The sequence below is a fragment of the Podarcis gaigeae genome (genome assembly GCF_964106915.1).
Source record: "Podarcis gaigeae genome assembly, chromosome: 4".
NCBI classification, from domain to species: Eukaryota; Metazoa; Chordata; class Lepidosauria; order Squamata; family Lacertidae; genus Podarcis; species Podarcis gaigeae.
In genome coordinates this window covers 104675351-104693686 of record NC_139677.1, presented here as the reverse complement: position 1 = coordinate 104693686, position 18336 = coordinate 104675351, and the positions used below count along the sequence as shown (strand labels likewise).

At 42.8% G+C, this 18336-nt stretch overlaps 1 protein-coding gene across 1 annotated transcript in view; it reads right to left on the bottom strand.

The window, feature by feature from the left end:
* Nucleotides 1-4975: 4975 nt before the first annotated feature.
* The window catches only part of LOC310843341 (uncharacterized protein), a 50089-nt gene continuing 36728 nt past the window's right edge, over nucleotides 4976-18336 (bottom strand). Inside the window, exons 4-6 of the mRNA XM_083736576.1 lie at nucleotides 16739-16821; nucleotides 15874-16000; nucleotides 4976-8238 (exon numbers count right to left, since the gene is read on the bottom strand). Coding sequence (XP_083592702.1) covers nucleotides 6668-8238; nucleotides 15874-16000; nucleotides 16739-16821 — 1781 coding nt within the window. The 3' untranslated portion in view covers nucleotides 4976-6667. The remainder of the gene's footprint in view (nucleotides 8239-15873; nucleotides 16001-16738; nucleotides 16822-18336) is intronic.

Genomic DNA, 18336 nt, shown 5'->3' with positions numbered 1-18336 from the left:
TAGTCAATTGAGCCGTCTCCACAAATTCCTGTAATTTGATTTGACAATCTGTTATTTTTGGAGCCTCCTGATCTTTCCATCCCTTGGCAACGAGTATTCGATGTCCATTTTCATATATATATATATATATATATATATATATATATATGCAGGTTTTGGTGTCCTCGGATGTCATCCCGTGTAAAAGTTGGGGTGTCTAGGCGACGTTTCGACGAGGTCTCACTCGTCATCTTCAGGCTGGTGCTTTCGGCTTCTTGTTACTGGAACAGAGCGGGATCTCAATGTTTGAGTTCCTATAAATACTGTAGAGGGGGTGTGGTGTCTAGCCTCCAATGTTCTGGGCAGAGAGGAAGTTCCCAGGCTAGTGTGCCTTTTCTTCTTTTGTTCCTTAATTACTTGAGAGATACCTTGAGTGATTTCTTGAGTGATATCCTGAGTACCACTTAGGTGGGTCATTAGGTGTGGATTAGTTGCTAAAGTCTTTGTGTCTTGACCTCTTGAACTTTGTGAAGAGTTTTCTTGAGAAGATGGCTGTATTGCACTTAGTTGTGCTTTGGCTTGGCTTCGTGTATAGGGGCGAGCTGTGGTTTTGTGGCTTGTGTCAGCCAGATCTGTGTAGGGATTGCAGGGGGGTGCAGCATCCGGAGGTGCCACCATGGATTGGCTACTGGATGGTGTCAGTAATTCATCTGTGGAGAGGGTCTGGGTTTGGGTCTGGTGTGGTTGATTGGTGTTGGCGTTCTGTGTGCCTCTGGATCTGGTGTCAGTTTTTGTGGGGAGGGCTAATTTCCAGATGTCTGGCAAGCGGGATGTGTCGTCACGCTTGTTCATGTTGTGAGGGTGTTTCTCTATCTCGATGGCTTCCATGATTATTCTCTTGTGGTGATGTTCCGTGTTAAAGAGCAATTTGGAATCTGCAAAATTAATTTCGTGTCCTGTTTCTTTCATGTGTTGGAAAAGAGAGGAAGTTTTTTCTTCTTTTTTGACGGCATTCTTGTGTTCTGCGATACGTGCATTTATTCGTCTGTTTGTTTGTCCAATGTACGTGGCTGGGCAGACTTTGCAGGGTATTTCATAGATCCCTTGGTTTTCCAACTGGATTTTATCCTTGGGGTTTCTGAGGATATTGGCTATTTTTTGGTTGGTGCAAAAGGCTGTTTTGATATTGTGTTTATGGAGGATTTTGCTAATTTTATCTGTAGTGCCCTTGATATAAGGAAGGAGGGCCATGCCATTGTTTTCTTCTGTGTCTTGGTTTTTGGGGGGTGTTTCCTTTTGGATTAGCTTCGTAATCCTGTTTTGCTGGTATCCATTGGCAATTAACACATTTGAGAGATTCTGTAACTCAGTTGTCAAGTGGTCTTTGTCAGCCAGGCGTTTGGTTCTGGAGATGAGAGTCTTGGCTACGGAGTTTATTTGTGCAGGGTGGTGGTGTGATTGTGCATGTAAGTAGCGGTTGGTGTGTGTTTTTTTCTGGTAGATAGTGTGTCCTAGGGAGCCATCAGGTTTTTTGTAGATTAGGACGTCAAGGAAGGGAAGTTGGTTGTTGGCTTCTATTTCCATAGTGAATTGTATTTTGGGGTGTAAGTTGTTGAGATGTGTGAGGAAGCTATCCAGTTTTTCCTTCCCGTGTGGCCAAATTACAAAGGTGTCGTCAACATATCTGAGCCAAAGTTTGGGTTTGTGTTCTGACTTGTCTAAAGCATTGGTTTCAAAGTGTTCCATGTACAGGTTTGCGATGACCGGTGAGAGGGGTGATCCCATAGGTGCTCCTTCTATCTGTTTGTATCTTTGTCCATTGTGGATGAAGTACGTGTTGGTTAGGCAGTGGTTGGTCAGGTCCAAGATGTATTCGGGGGGATTGTATTTGTTTTGAATAGCTGTCAAGGCTTCATTAATGGGCACTTGTGTGAAGAGAGATACAACATCGAAGCTCACAAGTAGGTCATTAGGATGTAGGTTTTGCTTCTTTATTGTTTCTATGAACTGGAAGGAGTTTGGTACGTGTGAAGAGATGGATTCTGCATAGGGCTGAAGTTGCTTGGCGAGAAATTTAGCGAGATTTTGTAGAGGTGAGCCTATGGAGCTGACTATTGGTCTGAGTGGTGTTCCTTCTTTGTGTATCTTGGGGAGGCCGTAGAGTTTGGGGCATCTGGATGATTTTTCTCTGGGGATGATTCTTAGCTGGATTTCTTCACTGATAGGAGAGGCTTTTATTTTGGATTTGGTGGTTTTTTCCAGATAGGTGGTGGGATCTGTTTTTATAGGTTTGTAGGCAGGATCTTGGAGTAGCTTTGATAGTTTTGCTTGGTAGTCCGATGTGTTCATCACCACTGTGGCATTACCTTTGTCTGCTGGGAGAATGATTATGTTGTTGTCTTTCCTCAGGTTGGTGAGTGCTTTCTGTTCTTCTTTGTGTAAATTGCTTCTGGGTGGTTTGCTGGAGCAGAGGATGTTGGTGACTTCAAGTCTGATTTTATTGGCTTCATCTGGGTTGAATTTGGTTAGGCTAGCTTCGACTCCGCATATGATGTTTTCCGTGGGGATGCGTCTCGGGGCGACTGCAAAGTTGAAACCTTTGGAGAGTACTTTGGTTTCAGTTGTGGTGAGGATCCTGTCTGATATGTTATGTACTGTTTGTTTCATGGGTTGCTGTGGAGGGTGGCCGGGCTTCTGGCGTTTCTCTAGTTTGTGGAGTTTGTTGGTGTGTGTGTCTGTCTTATGTGAGGTCTCCGTTTCAGCTCTCCAGACGGCTAGTTGTTTGCATTTGTCCCAGAGTGCAGGGTGGATTTTGTTACAGAGTTTGAGGTGAAGAGTGAGTAGATCTTTGTTGGTTTGGTCTAGTAGGTATCTTTTCTTGTGTAGTTCGTTTCTGATTAGGGATAGTTCAGTTCGTTTCAGGATCCTTTCGGTGGCTGGGGTTTTAGAATGGAATTTAAGTTGGAAGCATGTGGGAATTAATTTGTTGTCTCGGCAGTTGCGTAGGAACAAGAGATCACATAAGATGGTGGCTCTTCGGACTTCTAGTTTCTCGTAGGTTCTTGTCAGCTGGAAGGTTTCCTCCCCGTAGAGGTAAGATATTTGCTTTCGTAGATTTTCACGGGTACAGGAATGCAGGTTTTGGTGTCCTCGGGTGTCATCCCGTGTAAAAGTTGGGGTGTCTAGGCGACGTTTCGACGAGGTCTCACTCGTCATCTTCAGGCTGGTGCTTTCGGCTTCTTGTTACTGGAACAGAGCGGGATCTCAATGTTTGAGTTCCTATAAATACTGTAGAGGGGGTGTGGTGTCTAGCCTCCAATGTTCTGGGCAGAGAGGAAGTTCCCAGGCTAGTGTGCCTTTTCTTCTTTTGTTCCTTAATTACTTGAGAGATACCTTGAGTGATTTCTTGAGTGATATCCTGAGTACCACTTAGGTGGGTCATTAGGTGTGGATTAGTTGCTAAAGTCTTTGTGTCTTGACCTCTTGAACTTTGTGAAGAGTTTTCTTGAGAAGATGGCTGTATTGCACTTAGTTGTGCTTTGGCTTGGCTTCGTGTATAGGGGCGAGCTGTGGTTTTGTGGCTTGTGTCAGCCAGATCTGTGTAGGGATTGCAGGGGGGTGCAGCATCCGGAGGTGCCACCATGGATTGGCTACTGGATGGTGTCAGTAATTCATCTGTGGAGAGGGTCTGGGTTTGGGTCTGGTGTGGTTGATTGGTGTTGGCGTTCTGTGTGCCTCTGGATCTGGTGTCAGTTTTTGTGGGGAGGGCTAATTTCCAGATGTCTGGCAAGCGGGATGTGTCGTCACGCTTGTTCATGTTGTGAGGGTGTTTCTCTATCTCGATGGCTTCCATGATTATTCTCTTGTGGTGATGTTCCGTGTTAAAGAGCAATTTGGAATCTGCAAAATTAATTTCGTGTCCTGTTTCTTTCATGTGTTGGAAAAGAGAGGAAGTTTTTTCTTCTTTTTTGACGGCATTCTTGTGTTCTGCGATACGTGCATTTATTCGTCTGTTTGTTTGTCCAATGTACGTGGCTGGGCAGACTTTGCAGGGTATTTCATAGATCCCTTGGTTTTCCAACTGGATTTTATCCTTGGGGTTTCTGAGGATATTGGCTATTTTTTGGTTGGTGCAAAAGGCTGTTTTGATATTGTGTTTATGGAGGATTTTGCTAATTTTATCTGTAGTGCCTAATGACCCACCTAATGACCCACCTAAGTGGTACTCAGGATATCACTCAAGAAATCACTCAAGGTATCTCTCAAGTAATTAAGGAACAAAAGAAGAAAAGGCACACTAGCCTGGGAACTTCCTCTCTGCCCAGAACATTGGAGGCTAGACACCACACCCCCTCTACAGTATTTATAGGAACTCAAACATTGAGATCCCGCTCTGTTCCAGTAACAAGAAGCCGAAAGCACCAGCCTGAAGATGACGAGTGAGACCTCGTCGAAACGTCGCCTAGACACCCCAACTTTTACACGGGATGACACCCGAGGACACCAAAACCTGCATATATATATATATATATATATATACATATATATATATAAAATATATAATATGTTCCTCAATGTACCAAGCAAACACATATATCAATATATAAACCACATGTCCAAAACCCAGAAGAAAAGTCCTAAAGCCGTTTTGACTCTTTCACTCACCTCAAATATTTCTCTACAAGGTCAAAGGAAATGCAGAAACCTCCTCATTGTCTCTGTCCTCACAAATCCTGCCTTAAGGGCACATTTAAGGTGTGAATAGGGTGAGCCTGTGACCTGGCTCAGGAATGAAGTATTATCATTACAAGAGAATGGCCAGCCTCCCCAGGTCATCCAGTCAAGCGACCATTAAGAGGTAACCTGGCAGACAAGGTAAAAACAACACACTTCCACTGCGACCAGTGCTTTTCCCGTCATCTAGCAGAGTTTGTGAACAGCGATGTGCCCTGTGTGAAGAAAGCTCAGGCATGCAGAAAAAGACTCTGTATGCAGCTTCTTTCTAATCTAAGAAGCTTTATTGTACAGCGGCAAAATAAATCAGCAGTCCGGGAGAAAGAGCTGACATGCTGTCTCTCCCCTTCAAAGCAAAACAGAAAGTAAAGTATTTCACATTACAAAGTGTACAAACCCCGTATGTGAACACCCCCCCAGCGACAGGATGTAACTTCCCGAGCTATTAACCCTATAAGCTCTGGGTCTCCTCACCCCCCCCCCCATCCTGTACTGCTGGGGTGAATGTAAGCACTACCACTTACCCCAACCCAACCCTTCACAGAACTCCCCCTGTTTTTGGAAGCTCAAAGGTTTAGTGAACCCATCTGCCAGAATCTTCTGGCTCGGACAGTACTTCAGCTTCACTAAGCCTGTCTGAACACTCTGACATGCATTTTGGAAACGTATGTCCAAATGTTTGGTTCTGGACATAAACTGTCCAGACTCTGCTAACTTCAAACAGGGTTGATTGTCTTCCCAAATGGTGATGGGCAAGCAACACTCTCCACAGATCTCTTGGACCAAACACTTTAGAACTCTAGTTCCCTACAAAGCTCTGACAGCGCACTGAATTCAGCTTCTGGTTTTTTTTACAAATGTCAACTTCAACATTTTTTTTCAATTCATTATATATCATTTCCCACAATTTTTTAAACTTCTCTACATTTCCACCACCTATGATAAAAAGTATCTTCTTTTTCATTACATTTCCAACATATGTTTGACTCGGTTTTATATATTTTTGCTTTCTGTACTGGTGTAATATACCATCTATACATTTTCCAACTACAGTGGTACCTCGGGTTAAGTACTTAATTCATTCCGGAGGTCCGTTCTTAACCTGAAACTGTTCTTAACCTGAAGCACCACTTTAGCTAATGGGGCCTCCTGCTGCCGCCGCGCCGCCGAAGCATAATTTCTGTTCTCATCCTGAAGCAAAGTTCTTAACCTGAGGTACTATTTCTGGGTTAGTGGACTCTGTACCCTGAAGTGTATGCAACCTAAAGCGTATGTAAACTGAGGTACCACTGTAGTTTTCTTTCAAAAGATAACAGTCTGTAAATTTGAAATTTACTTTCCACAATTTTTCCCAGTCCTCAAATTGTATGTTATGTCCTATATCTTGTGCTCATTTGATCATGACCGATTCGACCTCATCTTTTGTTCCCCATTCTAGCAAAATACTATACACTTTCTTCAGCACCTGCACTTCTATAATTTCCTGTTGAAATCTAGAAAATGTATAACTAAACCCTTTCTTATTATCTTCCTTGTACAACTCAAGTAATTGTAGTGTAACCAACTCTGCAAATGATATTTTACAGTGGTGCCTCGCAAGACGAAAAGAATCCATTCCGTGAGTCTCTTCGTCTAGCGGTTTTGTCGTCTTGCGAAGCAAGCCCGTTGACGGCTTAGCGGACTAGCGCTATTAGCGGCTTTTAGCGGCTTAGAAAAAGGGGGGGAAAGAAAAAAAACCCCGCAGGAACTCGCAAGACATTTTCGTCTTGCGAAGCAAGCCCATAGGAAATTCGTTTTGCGAAGCACCCCCAAAATGGAAAACCCTTTCGTCTAGCGGGTTTTCCGTATTGTGAGGCATTCGTCTTGCGGGGCACCGCTGTATTTCCTCATATTCTTTTAATTACCATTTCCTTTCAGCAAATCTATGTATGTAGGCCACGTCCCCTTTTTCTCTCTAGCCTGTATGAATTCTTTGATGGGAAGTGAGATCGCAGCTCCTCCTGAAGCTCTTTCCACATTCTAAACACTGATAGGGTTTCTCCCCTGTATGAATTCTTTGATGGGAAGTGAGAGAGGAGCTATCAGTGAAGCTCTTTCCACATTCCACACACTGATAGGGTTTCTCCCCTGTATGAATTCTTTGATGGGAAGTGAGAGAGGAGCTCTTCCTGAAGTTCTTTCCACATTCCATGCACTGATATGGTTTCTCCCCTGTATGAATTCGTTGATGGGAAGTGAGAGAGGACCTCTGATTGAGGCTCCTTCCACATTCCACACACTGATAGGGTTTCTCCCCTGTATGAATTCTCTGATGCTTGGTGAGATTGGAGCTCTTCCTGAAGCTCTTTCCACATTCCACACACTGGTAGGGTTTCTCCCCCGTATGAATTCTTTTATGGGAAGTGAGAGAGGAGCTATCAGTGAAGCTCTTTCCACATTCCACACACTGATAGGGTTTCTCCCCTGTATGAATTCTTTGATGGGAAGTGAGTCTGTGGCTGTGAGTGAAGCTCTTTCCACATTCCACACACGGATAGGGTTTCTCCCCTGTATGAATTCTTTGATGGGAAGTGAGAGAGGAGCTATGAGTGAAGCTCTTTCCACATTCCACACACTGATAGGGTTTCTCCCCTGTATGAATTCTTTGATGGGAAGTCAGAGAGGAGCTCTTCCTGAAGTTCTTTCCACATTCCACACACTGATATGGCTTCTCCCCTGTATGAATTGTTTGATGGGAAGTGAGTTTAGAGCTATCAGTGAAGCTCTTTCCACATTCCACACACTGATATGGTTTCTCCCCTATATGAATTCTTTGATGGAAAGTGAGAGAGGAGCTCTGAGTGAAACTCTTTCCACATTCCACACACTGATAGAGTTTCTCCCCTGTATGAATTATTTGATGGGACATGAGAGAGGAGCTCTTCCTGAAGCTCTTTCCACATTCCACACACTGATAGGGTTTCTCCCCTGTATGAATTCTTTGATGGGAAGTGAGAGAGGAGCTATGCGTGAAGCTCTTTCCACATTCCACACACTGATAGGGTTTCTCCCCTGTATGAATCCTTTGATGGGAAGTGAAAGAGGAGCTATCAGTGAAGCTCTTTCCACATTCCATGCACTGATAGGGTTTATCCCCTGTATGAATTCTTTGATGGGAAGTGAGACTGTGGCTGCGACTAAAGCTCTTTCCACATTTAATGCAGTGAAAAGGTTTCTCCCCTGTATGAATTCTTTGATGGGAAGTGAGATCACAGCTCCTCCTGAAGCTCTTTCCACATTCCACACACTGATAGGGTTTCACCCCTGTATGAATTCTTTGATGGGAAGTGAGAGAGGAGCTCTGACTGAAGCTCTTTCCACATTCCATGCATTGATATAGTTTCTTTCCAAGGAGATTTTGTTGATGGGAAGTCAAATAGGAGCTCTGACTGAAAGTTTCCCCACACTCCAAATTTTTACATGGCTTCTCCTCTCTGGGGATTTTGTCGTGGTCACCTTTGTTCTCGATTTCCAATTCATCACCATCTGCAATGGAAACAAAAAGGGATTAGAGCCTCAGGAACAAATGGAGAAGATCTGAAGGGAGTTGGTTGTGTGTTCATGACCTGTGTTGTTTGTTTATTATGAGATTCTGATGAGTTGTTGAATGTTGCTTTGTTATACAGTCATGGTCAAAATTGTGGACGACTTCCGGAAAAAAGTGTATTTCAGAGGTTTGATGGCTCAAAACACCACCTCTTTTGGAGTAATATCATAAAATTATATATCAATGGAAAGATAATTTAAACAGGAATGTAATCCAACAAAGTTTGTTCAATTACCTGTATTTTATCAAATGTTATAGCCAATAACCAAAAAAGGAAGTTATAGCCAATAACCAAAAAAGGAAGCTTAGGTTGACTTTTTTCAGTGTGTTATGTGATTGCTATCAAGTTGGTTGGTTTTTTGTGTTCTTTCATTTAGTGAGGTTGTAAAACATAATAAAATTATAGAAATGGAACAAAGAGTTGACTGGTCACCCAGAAAGCGATGTAAGATTCTAATATTAGTGAACAAGGCTACAGTTATGAAGAAATTATATGAAAGATTGGGGAAAACAAAACCAAAGCTGGCCTTTCCATATTTTTGAAGGGGTATAAGGAGACTCAGTCACTACAAAATCTGACTGGTAAAGGCAGGAAAAGGTGCACAAAGGCAAGTGACGATGGACGAGTGGAGAGACTGTCCCTACATGACAGAAGAAAATCATCTGGGTGTATACAAGATGACATGGTGCAATGTAATGTGAAGTGGAGTGCAAGGACTGGTCTAAATGTTAGAATTCTAAGGAAAAAGCCATTGTTATCTCTCAAGCAAACGTTGAAAAGATTAAACCCATGTTAACTGGACAGAGGAACAATGCGTCACTACCTTGCTTGGTAGTGATGGCATGAAATACGCAAGTTTCTTTAACTGGGCATGAGGAGAAGAATCAGAGAAGATTTATATCCTACTTGCATTACACCGACTGTGAAACACCCAGACAGTGTGATGATCTGGGGTTGTATGGCAGCAAAAGGTGTGGGCAGAATTTGCATCATTAATGGGAATGTTGAGCCCAAACTGAAGCGTTCCACAAGTGATCTTTTCCCAGATACTGAAGCATTTCTATATATATTTATACAAATCTTTCTATCTTTCTTTCTTTCTTTCTTTCTTTCTTTCTTTCTTTCTTTCTTTCTTTCTTTTTTCAACAGGATTCAGTTCCATGAATGTTCCATGCTGTGTGCAAAAGGTGCTTTAAAGATAATTCTATTGCACTGCTGGAATGGCTTGGGAATAGCCCAAACATTAACCCAATCAGAAATCTATGGCGCCAACTGTGGCATTTGTACAGAGCCGCAGTCATCTCACGGACTATTGACCCGTACACCACTAATCCGCTGCCACCAACCAGTTGGCCAGTTAAAGCAAAATGGAATCCAGCATAGATGGGAATTTCCAGAAGGAATTTCCTTCTATTACAAAGACAAGAGGTTCAAACTAAGTAGCCTTCAGGATCTGGAAAAATTCTCCAGAAGATATGATAAAGAGTTGGGAAAAGTGGAGAAGGTAAGACCAGGACGGGACCAGTCTGAAGAGGAGAAAGAAGAAGAGGGAGAAGAGGAAGAAGAGGATAATGATAACAAGGACCCCCAAGTTTGATAGTAGACTTAAACAAACCAGAAAAAAGCTCTGAAAATATTTTTATAGAATGTGAATGGACTTAAAAATAAAAGGCACAAAATCTTGATTAAATTGAATTTAGATTTAACCTGTTTACAGGAAACACATGTCGCAAGGAAACATAAGAGGATTTTAAGAACTAAAAGATTGGGGAAAGACTTTATTGCCTCAGACACAAACAAAAAAAGAGGGGTTGTATTGTATATAATGGAGAAATATGACCCAAAATTAATTTATAAAGATGAGGAGGGGAAAGTGCTGATAGTGCAAATTACGTTCCAGGGGGGAAAGGTAATCATTGTGGCAATCTACGCACCTAATGACAAAAAAGCCGACTTTTATTCGAAGCTCAATGAAACATTATCAGAATTTTTGGATCAAAGAGTGATGGGGGATTTCAACAGTGTGGTTATTCCAGATTTGGATAGATCAACGAAAAGGTGAGACACAAATGAAGGTAAACTACCAAAAACATATTTTGATATATCAGACACTATGGGGCTAACAGATATTTGGAGACTTAGAAATCCCACAACAAAACAGTTCACATTCTTTCCAGGTCCAAATCCAAGCTTTGGTAGAAAAAATTACATTTGGACTTCTAAAGAATTGGTGCCAAGAATTTCCAAAATTGAGATTCTCCTAAGGACATTATCAGAACATAATTCGTTATATTTGGAGTTAAAAGGGAAAGACCCTTCTCATCATTCAGATGGAGGATGAATGAAAGTTTATTCAATGACCAAAAGATAGTAAATTAGGCAAAAGAGACAATTACAGAATAAGTGGAATTTAAACAAAGGAACACCCATTGAAACAGTATGGGCTGCACGCAAAGCTGTAATGAGAGGATTCCTGATCCAAAAGAACAGTTTTCAGAAAAGAGGAAGGGAGAAGAAGAAAGAAGAAATCCTGTCCCATCTCATGGAGAATGAGAGACTGCTGAAATAAAACCAAAAGTTGAGCTAATAAGACAAAATCAAAATATTAAATTGTTGCAGACTCAGTTATCTATGTTGGTGAGTCAGGATGTAGAGAGGAAAGCAAAAACAATGAGACAAAGGAATTTTGAATCCGCCAACAAAACTGGAAAATTATTGGCATGGCGATTAAAGGCAAGACAAAAACAAAACACAATTTGTAAGATAAGAGAGGCAGAAAACATCATTGAAGACCCCAAAGAAATTAGAAAGACCTTTCTGAAATTTTATAAAGATTTGTATAAGACAGAGAAAGAAGATGGTAAGAAAATAGAAAAGTCATCAATTACGGCAGATCCCCCCAGGAGAAAAGGAACAATTAAACCAGATAATTACAGAACAAGAAATTGAGAAGGCGATAAAGAGAATGAAGATAGGGAAAGCTCCAGGCCCTGACGGCATTCCGGCAAAATATTATAAGACACTATGTGGACCATTATTACCTCTGCTGTGTGAGGTTATGAATAACATTTTGAAGGAAGGGGGAATTCCAAATACCTGGAAAGAGGCGTACATCACTTTAATCCCAAAGAAAGATGCAGATGGTTTGAGTGTTAAAAATTATAGACCTATTTCCTTATTGAACAATGACTATAAATTATTTGTGGGTGTGCTGGCCGACAGATTAAAAAAACTTTTAAAGGAAGTAATACATAAAGATCAAGCTGGTTTCCTACCAGGGTGACAACTGAAGGACAATGTTAGGAACATAGTGGCTATAATTGAATACTTGGGAGTCTAGAAATGATAAACAAGCGGCCTTGGTGTTCATTGATGCAGAGAAAGCATTTGATAATGCTTCATGGCGGTTTATAAAAGAAAACCTAAAAACAATGGGAATAGGAGAAATGTTTTTGAAAGGTATTGAGGCTATATACTCAGAACAAAAAGCCAAACTTATTATAAATAATAATTTGTCTGACAACTTTGAAATCTCTAAAGACACCAGGCAGGGTGTCCTTTGTCGCTCCTGTTGTATATTAATTACACTTTTGGAGTTATTAAACAAGAATTTGAGAGAAGTGTCAGAAATCAGAGGTATTAAGGTGGGATCGAAAGAGTTTAAAGTAAAAGTGTTTGCTGATGATTTAGTTTTAACATTAGAAGACCCAAAGAACAGTGTACAAAAAGCCCTAGAGAGAATGGAGGAATTTGGAAAAGTGGGATTCAAACTCAATAGAAATAAGACCAAAATGCTGGTAAAAAATATGAATAAAGAAGAGACAGAGGAATTGCAACACAGGACAGGAATTATGGTGGTTAAGAAAGTGAAATACCGTATTTTTCGCCCTATAGGATGCACCGGCCCATAGGACGCACCTAATTGGGGGAGGGAGAATAAAGGGGGGAAATTATCCCCCTCCAGCTGCGGGGGAAGCCCGAGCTTTTAAAATCTCACCTACTGTAGTTTTTAGAAGAGAAAAGGATATCTGCCTGAAGCGCGGGGCACTCTGCTTCAACGCGCCCCGCGCTCTGGGCAGCAGACTGCTATCCGCAGCCCAGGGAGCCATGCGGGAACTCCCGCAGGGCTCCCTAGGCTGCGGATATCTTCCCGAAGCGCGGGGAGCTTTGCACCAACCCCTCTCGCTCTCCAAGCTTCAGCGAAAGCCTGCATTCACCCCATAGGACGCACTCAGATTTCCCCTTCATTTTTGGAGGGTAAAAAGTGCGTCCTATAGGGCAAAAAATACGATACCTTGGAATTTGGTTGACAACAGGGGAAAAATTGTATAAAGATAATTATGAAACCATATGGAGAGAGATTAAGAAGGATTTAGAATTTTGGAACAGTTTGAAATTATCCTTTTCGGGCAGAATATTGGTGATTAAGATGAACGTTTTACCTAGAATGTTATTCTTATTCCAAACATTTCCATTGATTAAAGGGACAGGACAATGTAGAGAATGGCAAAAAAATAGTGTCAAGATTTGTCTGGCAGGGAAAGAAGCCGAGGATCAAAACGAAAATGTTGATAGATGAAAAAGAAAGAGGTGGATTTGCCTTACCAGGTATGAATCTCTATTATGAAGCATCCTGTCTCGTATTGTTAAATGAATGGATAACATTGGAAAATACAGACCTATTGGATTTAGAAGGTCATGACAACAGGTACGGGTGGCACTCGTACCTGTGGTATGATAAGGTAAAAGTTCATAAAGGTTTTTTAAACCATGTGATCAGAAGGTCAATTTATGAAGTATGGGAAAGAAACAAATATTGGTTGGAAAGGAAAACCCCACCTAAGGAGATCTCTCCATTCTTCCTTTATGTCCTTCCTGACAGGCCTCTGGCCTACCTTAATCTTCTGCAGCATTGTAACTTCACCTTCATTTTCCTCCAAATCCTCATATATCTCTTGTTCCACTTTCTCGGATTTATCAAATTTCTTTTCCTGCTCAGCTGCAACGGCTTCTGTTCCAACTTCAAGGGCTTTTTGTTCAGCAACAAAGACTTGAGTCAAGTCTCTTCCAGTTCCAGTAAAATTATTTACTGTTTCATTCAGTGTTATTACCCTTGTAGTCAAAATATCGCTCTGTTCCTGGAGCTTTCCCAGGAGATAAAAGGTCCTGTTCAGCTCAGTGAGTATTTTTCCACTTGCAGCCATTTCTTACAGTGTCCCAAAAATCCCCTCTAGGGGGATTATGGTTGCTTAGTATCCTTCCAGTTCCAGTCCAAAAGTCAAAGTAACTTATTCTTCTTTATTCCCAACAATTTGTATCCAAACTAAAGAAATCTAACCAGCAAAGTCACCAGAAACAAAGTTTCTTTTTATTCCCCAACTTTGACAGCTAGTTTGACAGCTGTCAAAGTCCTCTGTATCTTTTCAACAGGCTCTCTCGCGGATCACTCCCGGGTCCCGGGGGGTTGCACTTCAGCTTTCCAAACCAACTCTTATCCTCCAGCAAAATTACTTGTACTGTCCAATCGTGAAATTAATAACTTTTGTCCAATAAAGACGAAGATATTTCTCTCAACCTTAGTTATCTAATCCTTGCTTTAAGTTATCTACAAGGCGGGGGGGGCAGACTTCCTTTTGGCACCCTCCCCGATCGTGCCAAATTCAGAAGAAAAAATTTCCCTTTTAAGTCCAATTTCCATATTACTCATGGGTTGTTGCTTTTAGTCCGAATGTTCAAAGGAAAACGTCAGCGCTCTCCGTCCATGGCATGTGGCTTCACTCAGCAGGGGAAGCAGAGGACTCTCAGCACCGCGTCGCTCCCCGTCCCCCGTTCCGTAGCCTTTAAAAAGGCTCCTTCGCGGGTCGGGGGCGCAAATGGTGCCCGCCGAGTCACCAGGTCCACAGGCTTCCGCGCCTGTGGTTTTTAAGGGTCCCCGCGTCGCCGCCGCGGCAGGACCCGACCCCTGCTGAGCCGATTCCCTCCGGAGCTCGGAGGGAATCCGCCATTAGGCGATGGCGCTAACCCGGAAGTCTAAAAAAAAGTAAATATGGAAGGAAGGTGAGCTACCTATGAGGAAATTATTAGAAAAATGGAACAAGGGTTAAAACTTAAACCATAAGAGTAAAGAGAGGGCATGAAGATGATATATAGGGGGCATTTGACACCAGTAAAACTGGCGAAAATGTATAGGATGAGGGATAGGAAATGCTTTAAATGTAAAAAGGTGGATGGAGTGGTGGACTTGTGATAAAGTCAAGAATTTTTGGGAGTTGATCTGTAATGAACTTAAGAAAGTACTTAAATATACCTTTCCCAAAAAACTAGAGGCTTTTTTGTTGGGTTTGAAGGGGAAGGAGGTTAAGAAAACAGACCAAAGGCTATTTATGTACACCACAGCTGCGGCAAGGAATATATTGGCCCCAAACTGGAAATTACAATAAGTTCCCACCATTGTGGAGTAGCAGACGGAAATGATGAACTACACGGAATTAGCCAAACTGACTGGCAGGATTCGGGATCAGGACGATCAGAGATTTCAGGAATGTTGGAGTAAATGTACTGTGTACTTAAAGGATAATTGTAAAAAAATTAAAAACACTGGCAGGATTGAAATAACTCCTACAATGTATAAGAGAGATACAAGATTAAAAATTAAAATACGCAACTGGAGAAAATAAGGGATACCTGCTGAAGGGAAGGAGGGAAGTCACAAGCTCGGCAGAGCTAAAAGTATATATGTGATTTAATGTATTGTAAAATGAATGTGTAAAGAGAACAATACAAATTGATTGGTAAAAAATAAAAATAAAGTTAATGTTCTTTTTATATGGGATCAGATTATAATTATTTATGTTTCATGTTTATATATATGTTGGAAGCCGCCCAGAATGGCTGGAGGAACCCAGCCAGATGGGCAGGGTAGAAATAAAAAATTATTATTATTACTACAGTGGTACCTCGATTTAAGAACAGTCCTCTTCCAGAAAATTTTAAGTTTCTTATTCTTATTATTATTGTTGGTGTTGTAGTAGTATTATTATTGTTGTTGTTGTATTATTATTGTTGTTGTTTTGCTGTTGTTTTGTTGTTGTTGTTACTACTATTATTATTATTAAGTTTGTAAACCAAGGCACCACTATATTACTATCATCATCATCATCATCATCATCATCACTGCTACATCTACCTGAAATTCAGTAAGCCTAGCTCTTCTTCTCTGGGATGAATTTTGTTTGGCCCAGTCATGGCATCCCCTCCATCTCCAATGTCAGTCGTCTCTTTGGTCAATCCAAGACTGACAGGAGCAAAAACAGAAAACCTGAAGCTACTTATCTTTCTGAAGCTGACATTGAATATGGCCTGGGCAGTTCAGACCAGCCCAATCCTGGTAGAAAAAGGAATAATTTGAAGATTGTTCAAAGGAAAAACTGTAAGTTACTCTTTATTGTGGGGGTGTTAGGTTCCCAGGTGTTATAGGGGGCTCTGTTGAACTCTGTGAAAATATCTGAGATTGGTCCATAGACATAATTTTTGACTTTCCAGGCAGATATGACGATCCCACAGGGAGCCTTACCAAGAGAGGCCACGATCCCACGATTCTCCTCCATGACGTCCTTATGCAGAGCTCTCTGGTCAGGATCCAGCAACGCCCACTCCTCGTCCGTGAAACGAACAGCGACATCTTCAAAGCACACTGGACCCTAAAAGAAAAAGGGAAATGTCCTCCTCTGAGACAGCAGAAATATGATCTGCTCCACAATGCTCTGTTGTTTCCTTCCTGTAAATTGCGGTGTTGTTTAAATAGGATTGCTTTGCTGCACATTTTATTTATGGATGCTTATTTTATTCTAAGTTTAAATTATGGGTATTCATTTTTGTGCAAATAGGTGGTACTCCACCTTGTGTTTTCAGGCCACTATTTGTTCTCATTTGTCCACTGCTTAGAAACACATTTTTGCATTCAGTTATCAATCTAGAAATAAAATAAGCCTCTTTTGGTCTTGGATGATCTAGCAGAGATTCCGGTGTTGCAGGGGGTCTCCTGGCTCAGAGAGACAAGCAGGGAGGGTGGCTTCTGGCAAAAGGAGAGGGAGCCACCGGTGGCTCCTCCTTCTCCAGACTCACCTCAGCCTCTCGACCTTCCTCTCCCACTCGCCTCCTTCCTCTTCTGCCTCTGATTCTGCACTGCATTCTGCCACAGAGTCTCCCAGCTCACTAAGCCCTGTTACCCCTTCAGCTTCTGACACTTCCTCTTCCCAGGCTTCTCCTTCTTCTCCCTCTGACTGCCCATCCTTCCTCCAGCTCCACTCCTTCAGCTCTGAGTCATCTTCCTTTCCTGGTTCCCCGGCTGCTTCCTCCCACCATTCCTCTGTGCCCAACCAGTCCATGACATTGCTCCATCCCTCGGCCTCTGTCCCCACAAGGCAGCTTCCCCTGACCTGATCTGGTTCCACAGCTGCTGCTTCCCTTCTGCCCCCATGAAAACGTGGATCAGGAGTTCTTGCTGGCATCCTTCCGCCACCTGCAAGAGAAACAAGGTAAGCAGGACGCCAGGAGTGGGCCTTTGAGAACTACAGATGGGCCTTTGAGAAATCCTTACCTACTGAGAGTATTTGGAGGTTTGTGCCCATTTCATATGTTTTTTTGTGCAGAAATACATCTCCCCTCCTCTGGACCCTTGTTCCCAACTTTCTTCCCCCCAAAACAAGATGAAAAGAACCCTCAGATGAGTTGGAAAACCAACAGAATTAGACCAAATGGATAAAACCACCTTCCTCCTTACCCAGTGGTCTCTCTCTGGTGTCCAACTGAGTCCTCTCTGCCTCACAGGAATCCAGGTCTATTTCTGCAAAGAGATCCTTTCCCTGGAAAAGAAACAAGGATTCAAACCAGAGAATGGGGAGAAATACTAGAAAGAGAATGACAAAGACTTGAAGGGTGTGAGATCTCATTCCATGGATGCCTTCTCAGACAAAGGATGGGCCATCAGCAGACCATTATGGGATGTTATCTGTCCTGTTGGGAGCCCCTTGGGAGTATCCAGAGGAAAGTCCTTCTCACCTGCTTTCTCTCCTCTGCCTGACTCAAGAGGAAACCTTCGGCCAGGGCCACCGCCTGGGAACTGGTCTCCGCTCCACAGTCCCTCACCCAGCTCTCCATCTCCGGGGGAAGGACAGCCAGGAACTGCTCCAAGATCACCAGGTCCAGCATCTCAGCTTTCGTGTGCCTTTCTGGCTTCAGCCACTGGTGGCAAAGGTGGCAGAGTCGGCTGCAAACCTCTCGGGGTCCTTTGGCCTCCTGGCAGCAGAACTGCCTCAACTGCTGGCTCTGCACCTCTGAGCGGAGGGTGTCCTCCTCACCATGGATCTTCGGCACTGGGTTTCCCCAGAATCCCCCAGTGCTCACAGTTTTGATGGCATGGTCTCTTCCTGCTCCAGGGCCAGCTGAGTCTCGATCATCCATCTGTGCTCTCAGGAAGCCTCTAAGAGATCGGAAGGAACCCTTTGGTCTTGTGCCAAGTTCTGTCCGTCTAAATGAGAAGCTCTAGCAAATCCTACAAAGCAAATACATTGTTCTGTTACAGAATTTGTAGGACGGGGGGGGGGGGAGAATGGTTCCCTGAGTCTTGCTGGAAACCTGGGTTGGACTGCACCGGATCCCAGACAATGAGATATCTTTTTGAAAAGGAGGAGGAAGAGGAGAAGAAATAAGTCTCTAGCCTTCAAGCAATGCAGAATGTGGAGGCAACTGAAGGGATTTCTGTCAGATTAATCAACCTGGTTTCTGCTGCCTCCCAGTCAATGCATGAAGTCAGAACCGAATGACAAGGGAGTCATTTGTATCTTGTGATAAATGGATGCTTTTCTCTGGTGGGGGTCCTGACCTGGGGGTCCTCTGGAGTTGCTCCCCACCCCCACCCCCACCCCACCTCCACTCCCTGCTTCTGTCTCCTTTTCTGCAATCCCTGCCGCTGTCCAGACAGATTCATGGGGTGAGGTCTCTTTTTCTTTGCCCTGAGGGTCAGGAATGTATCTGG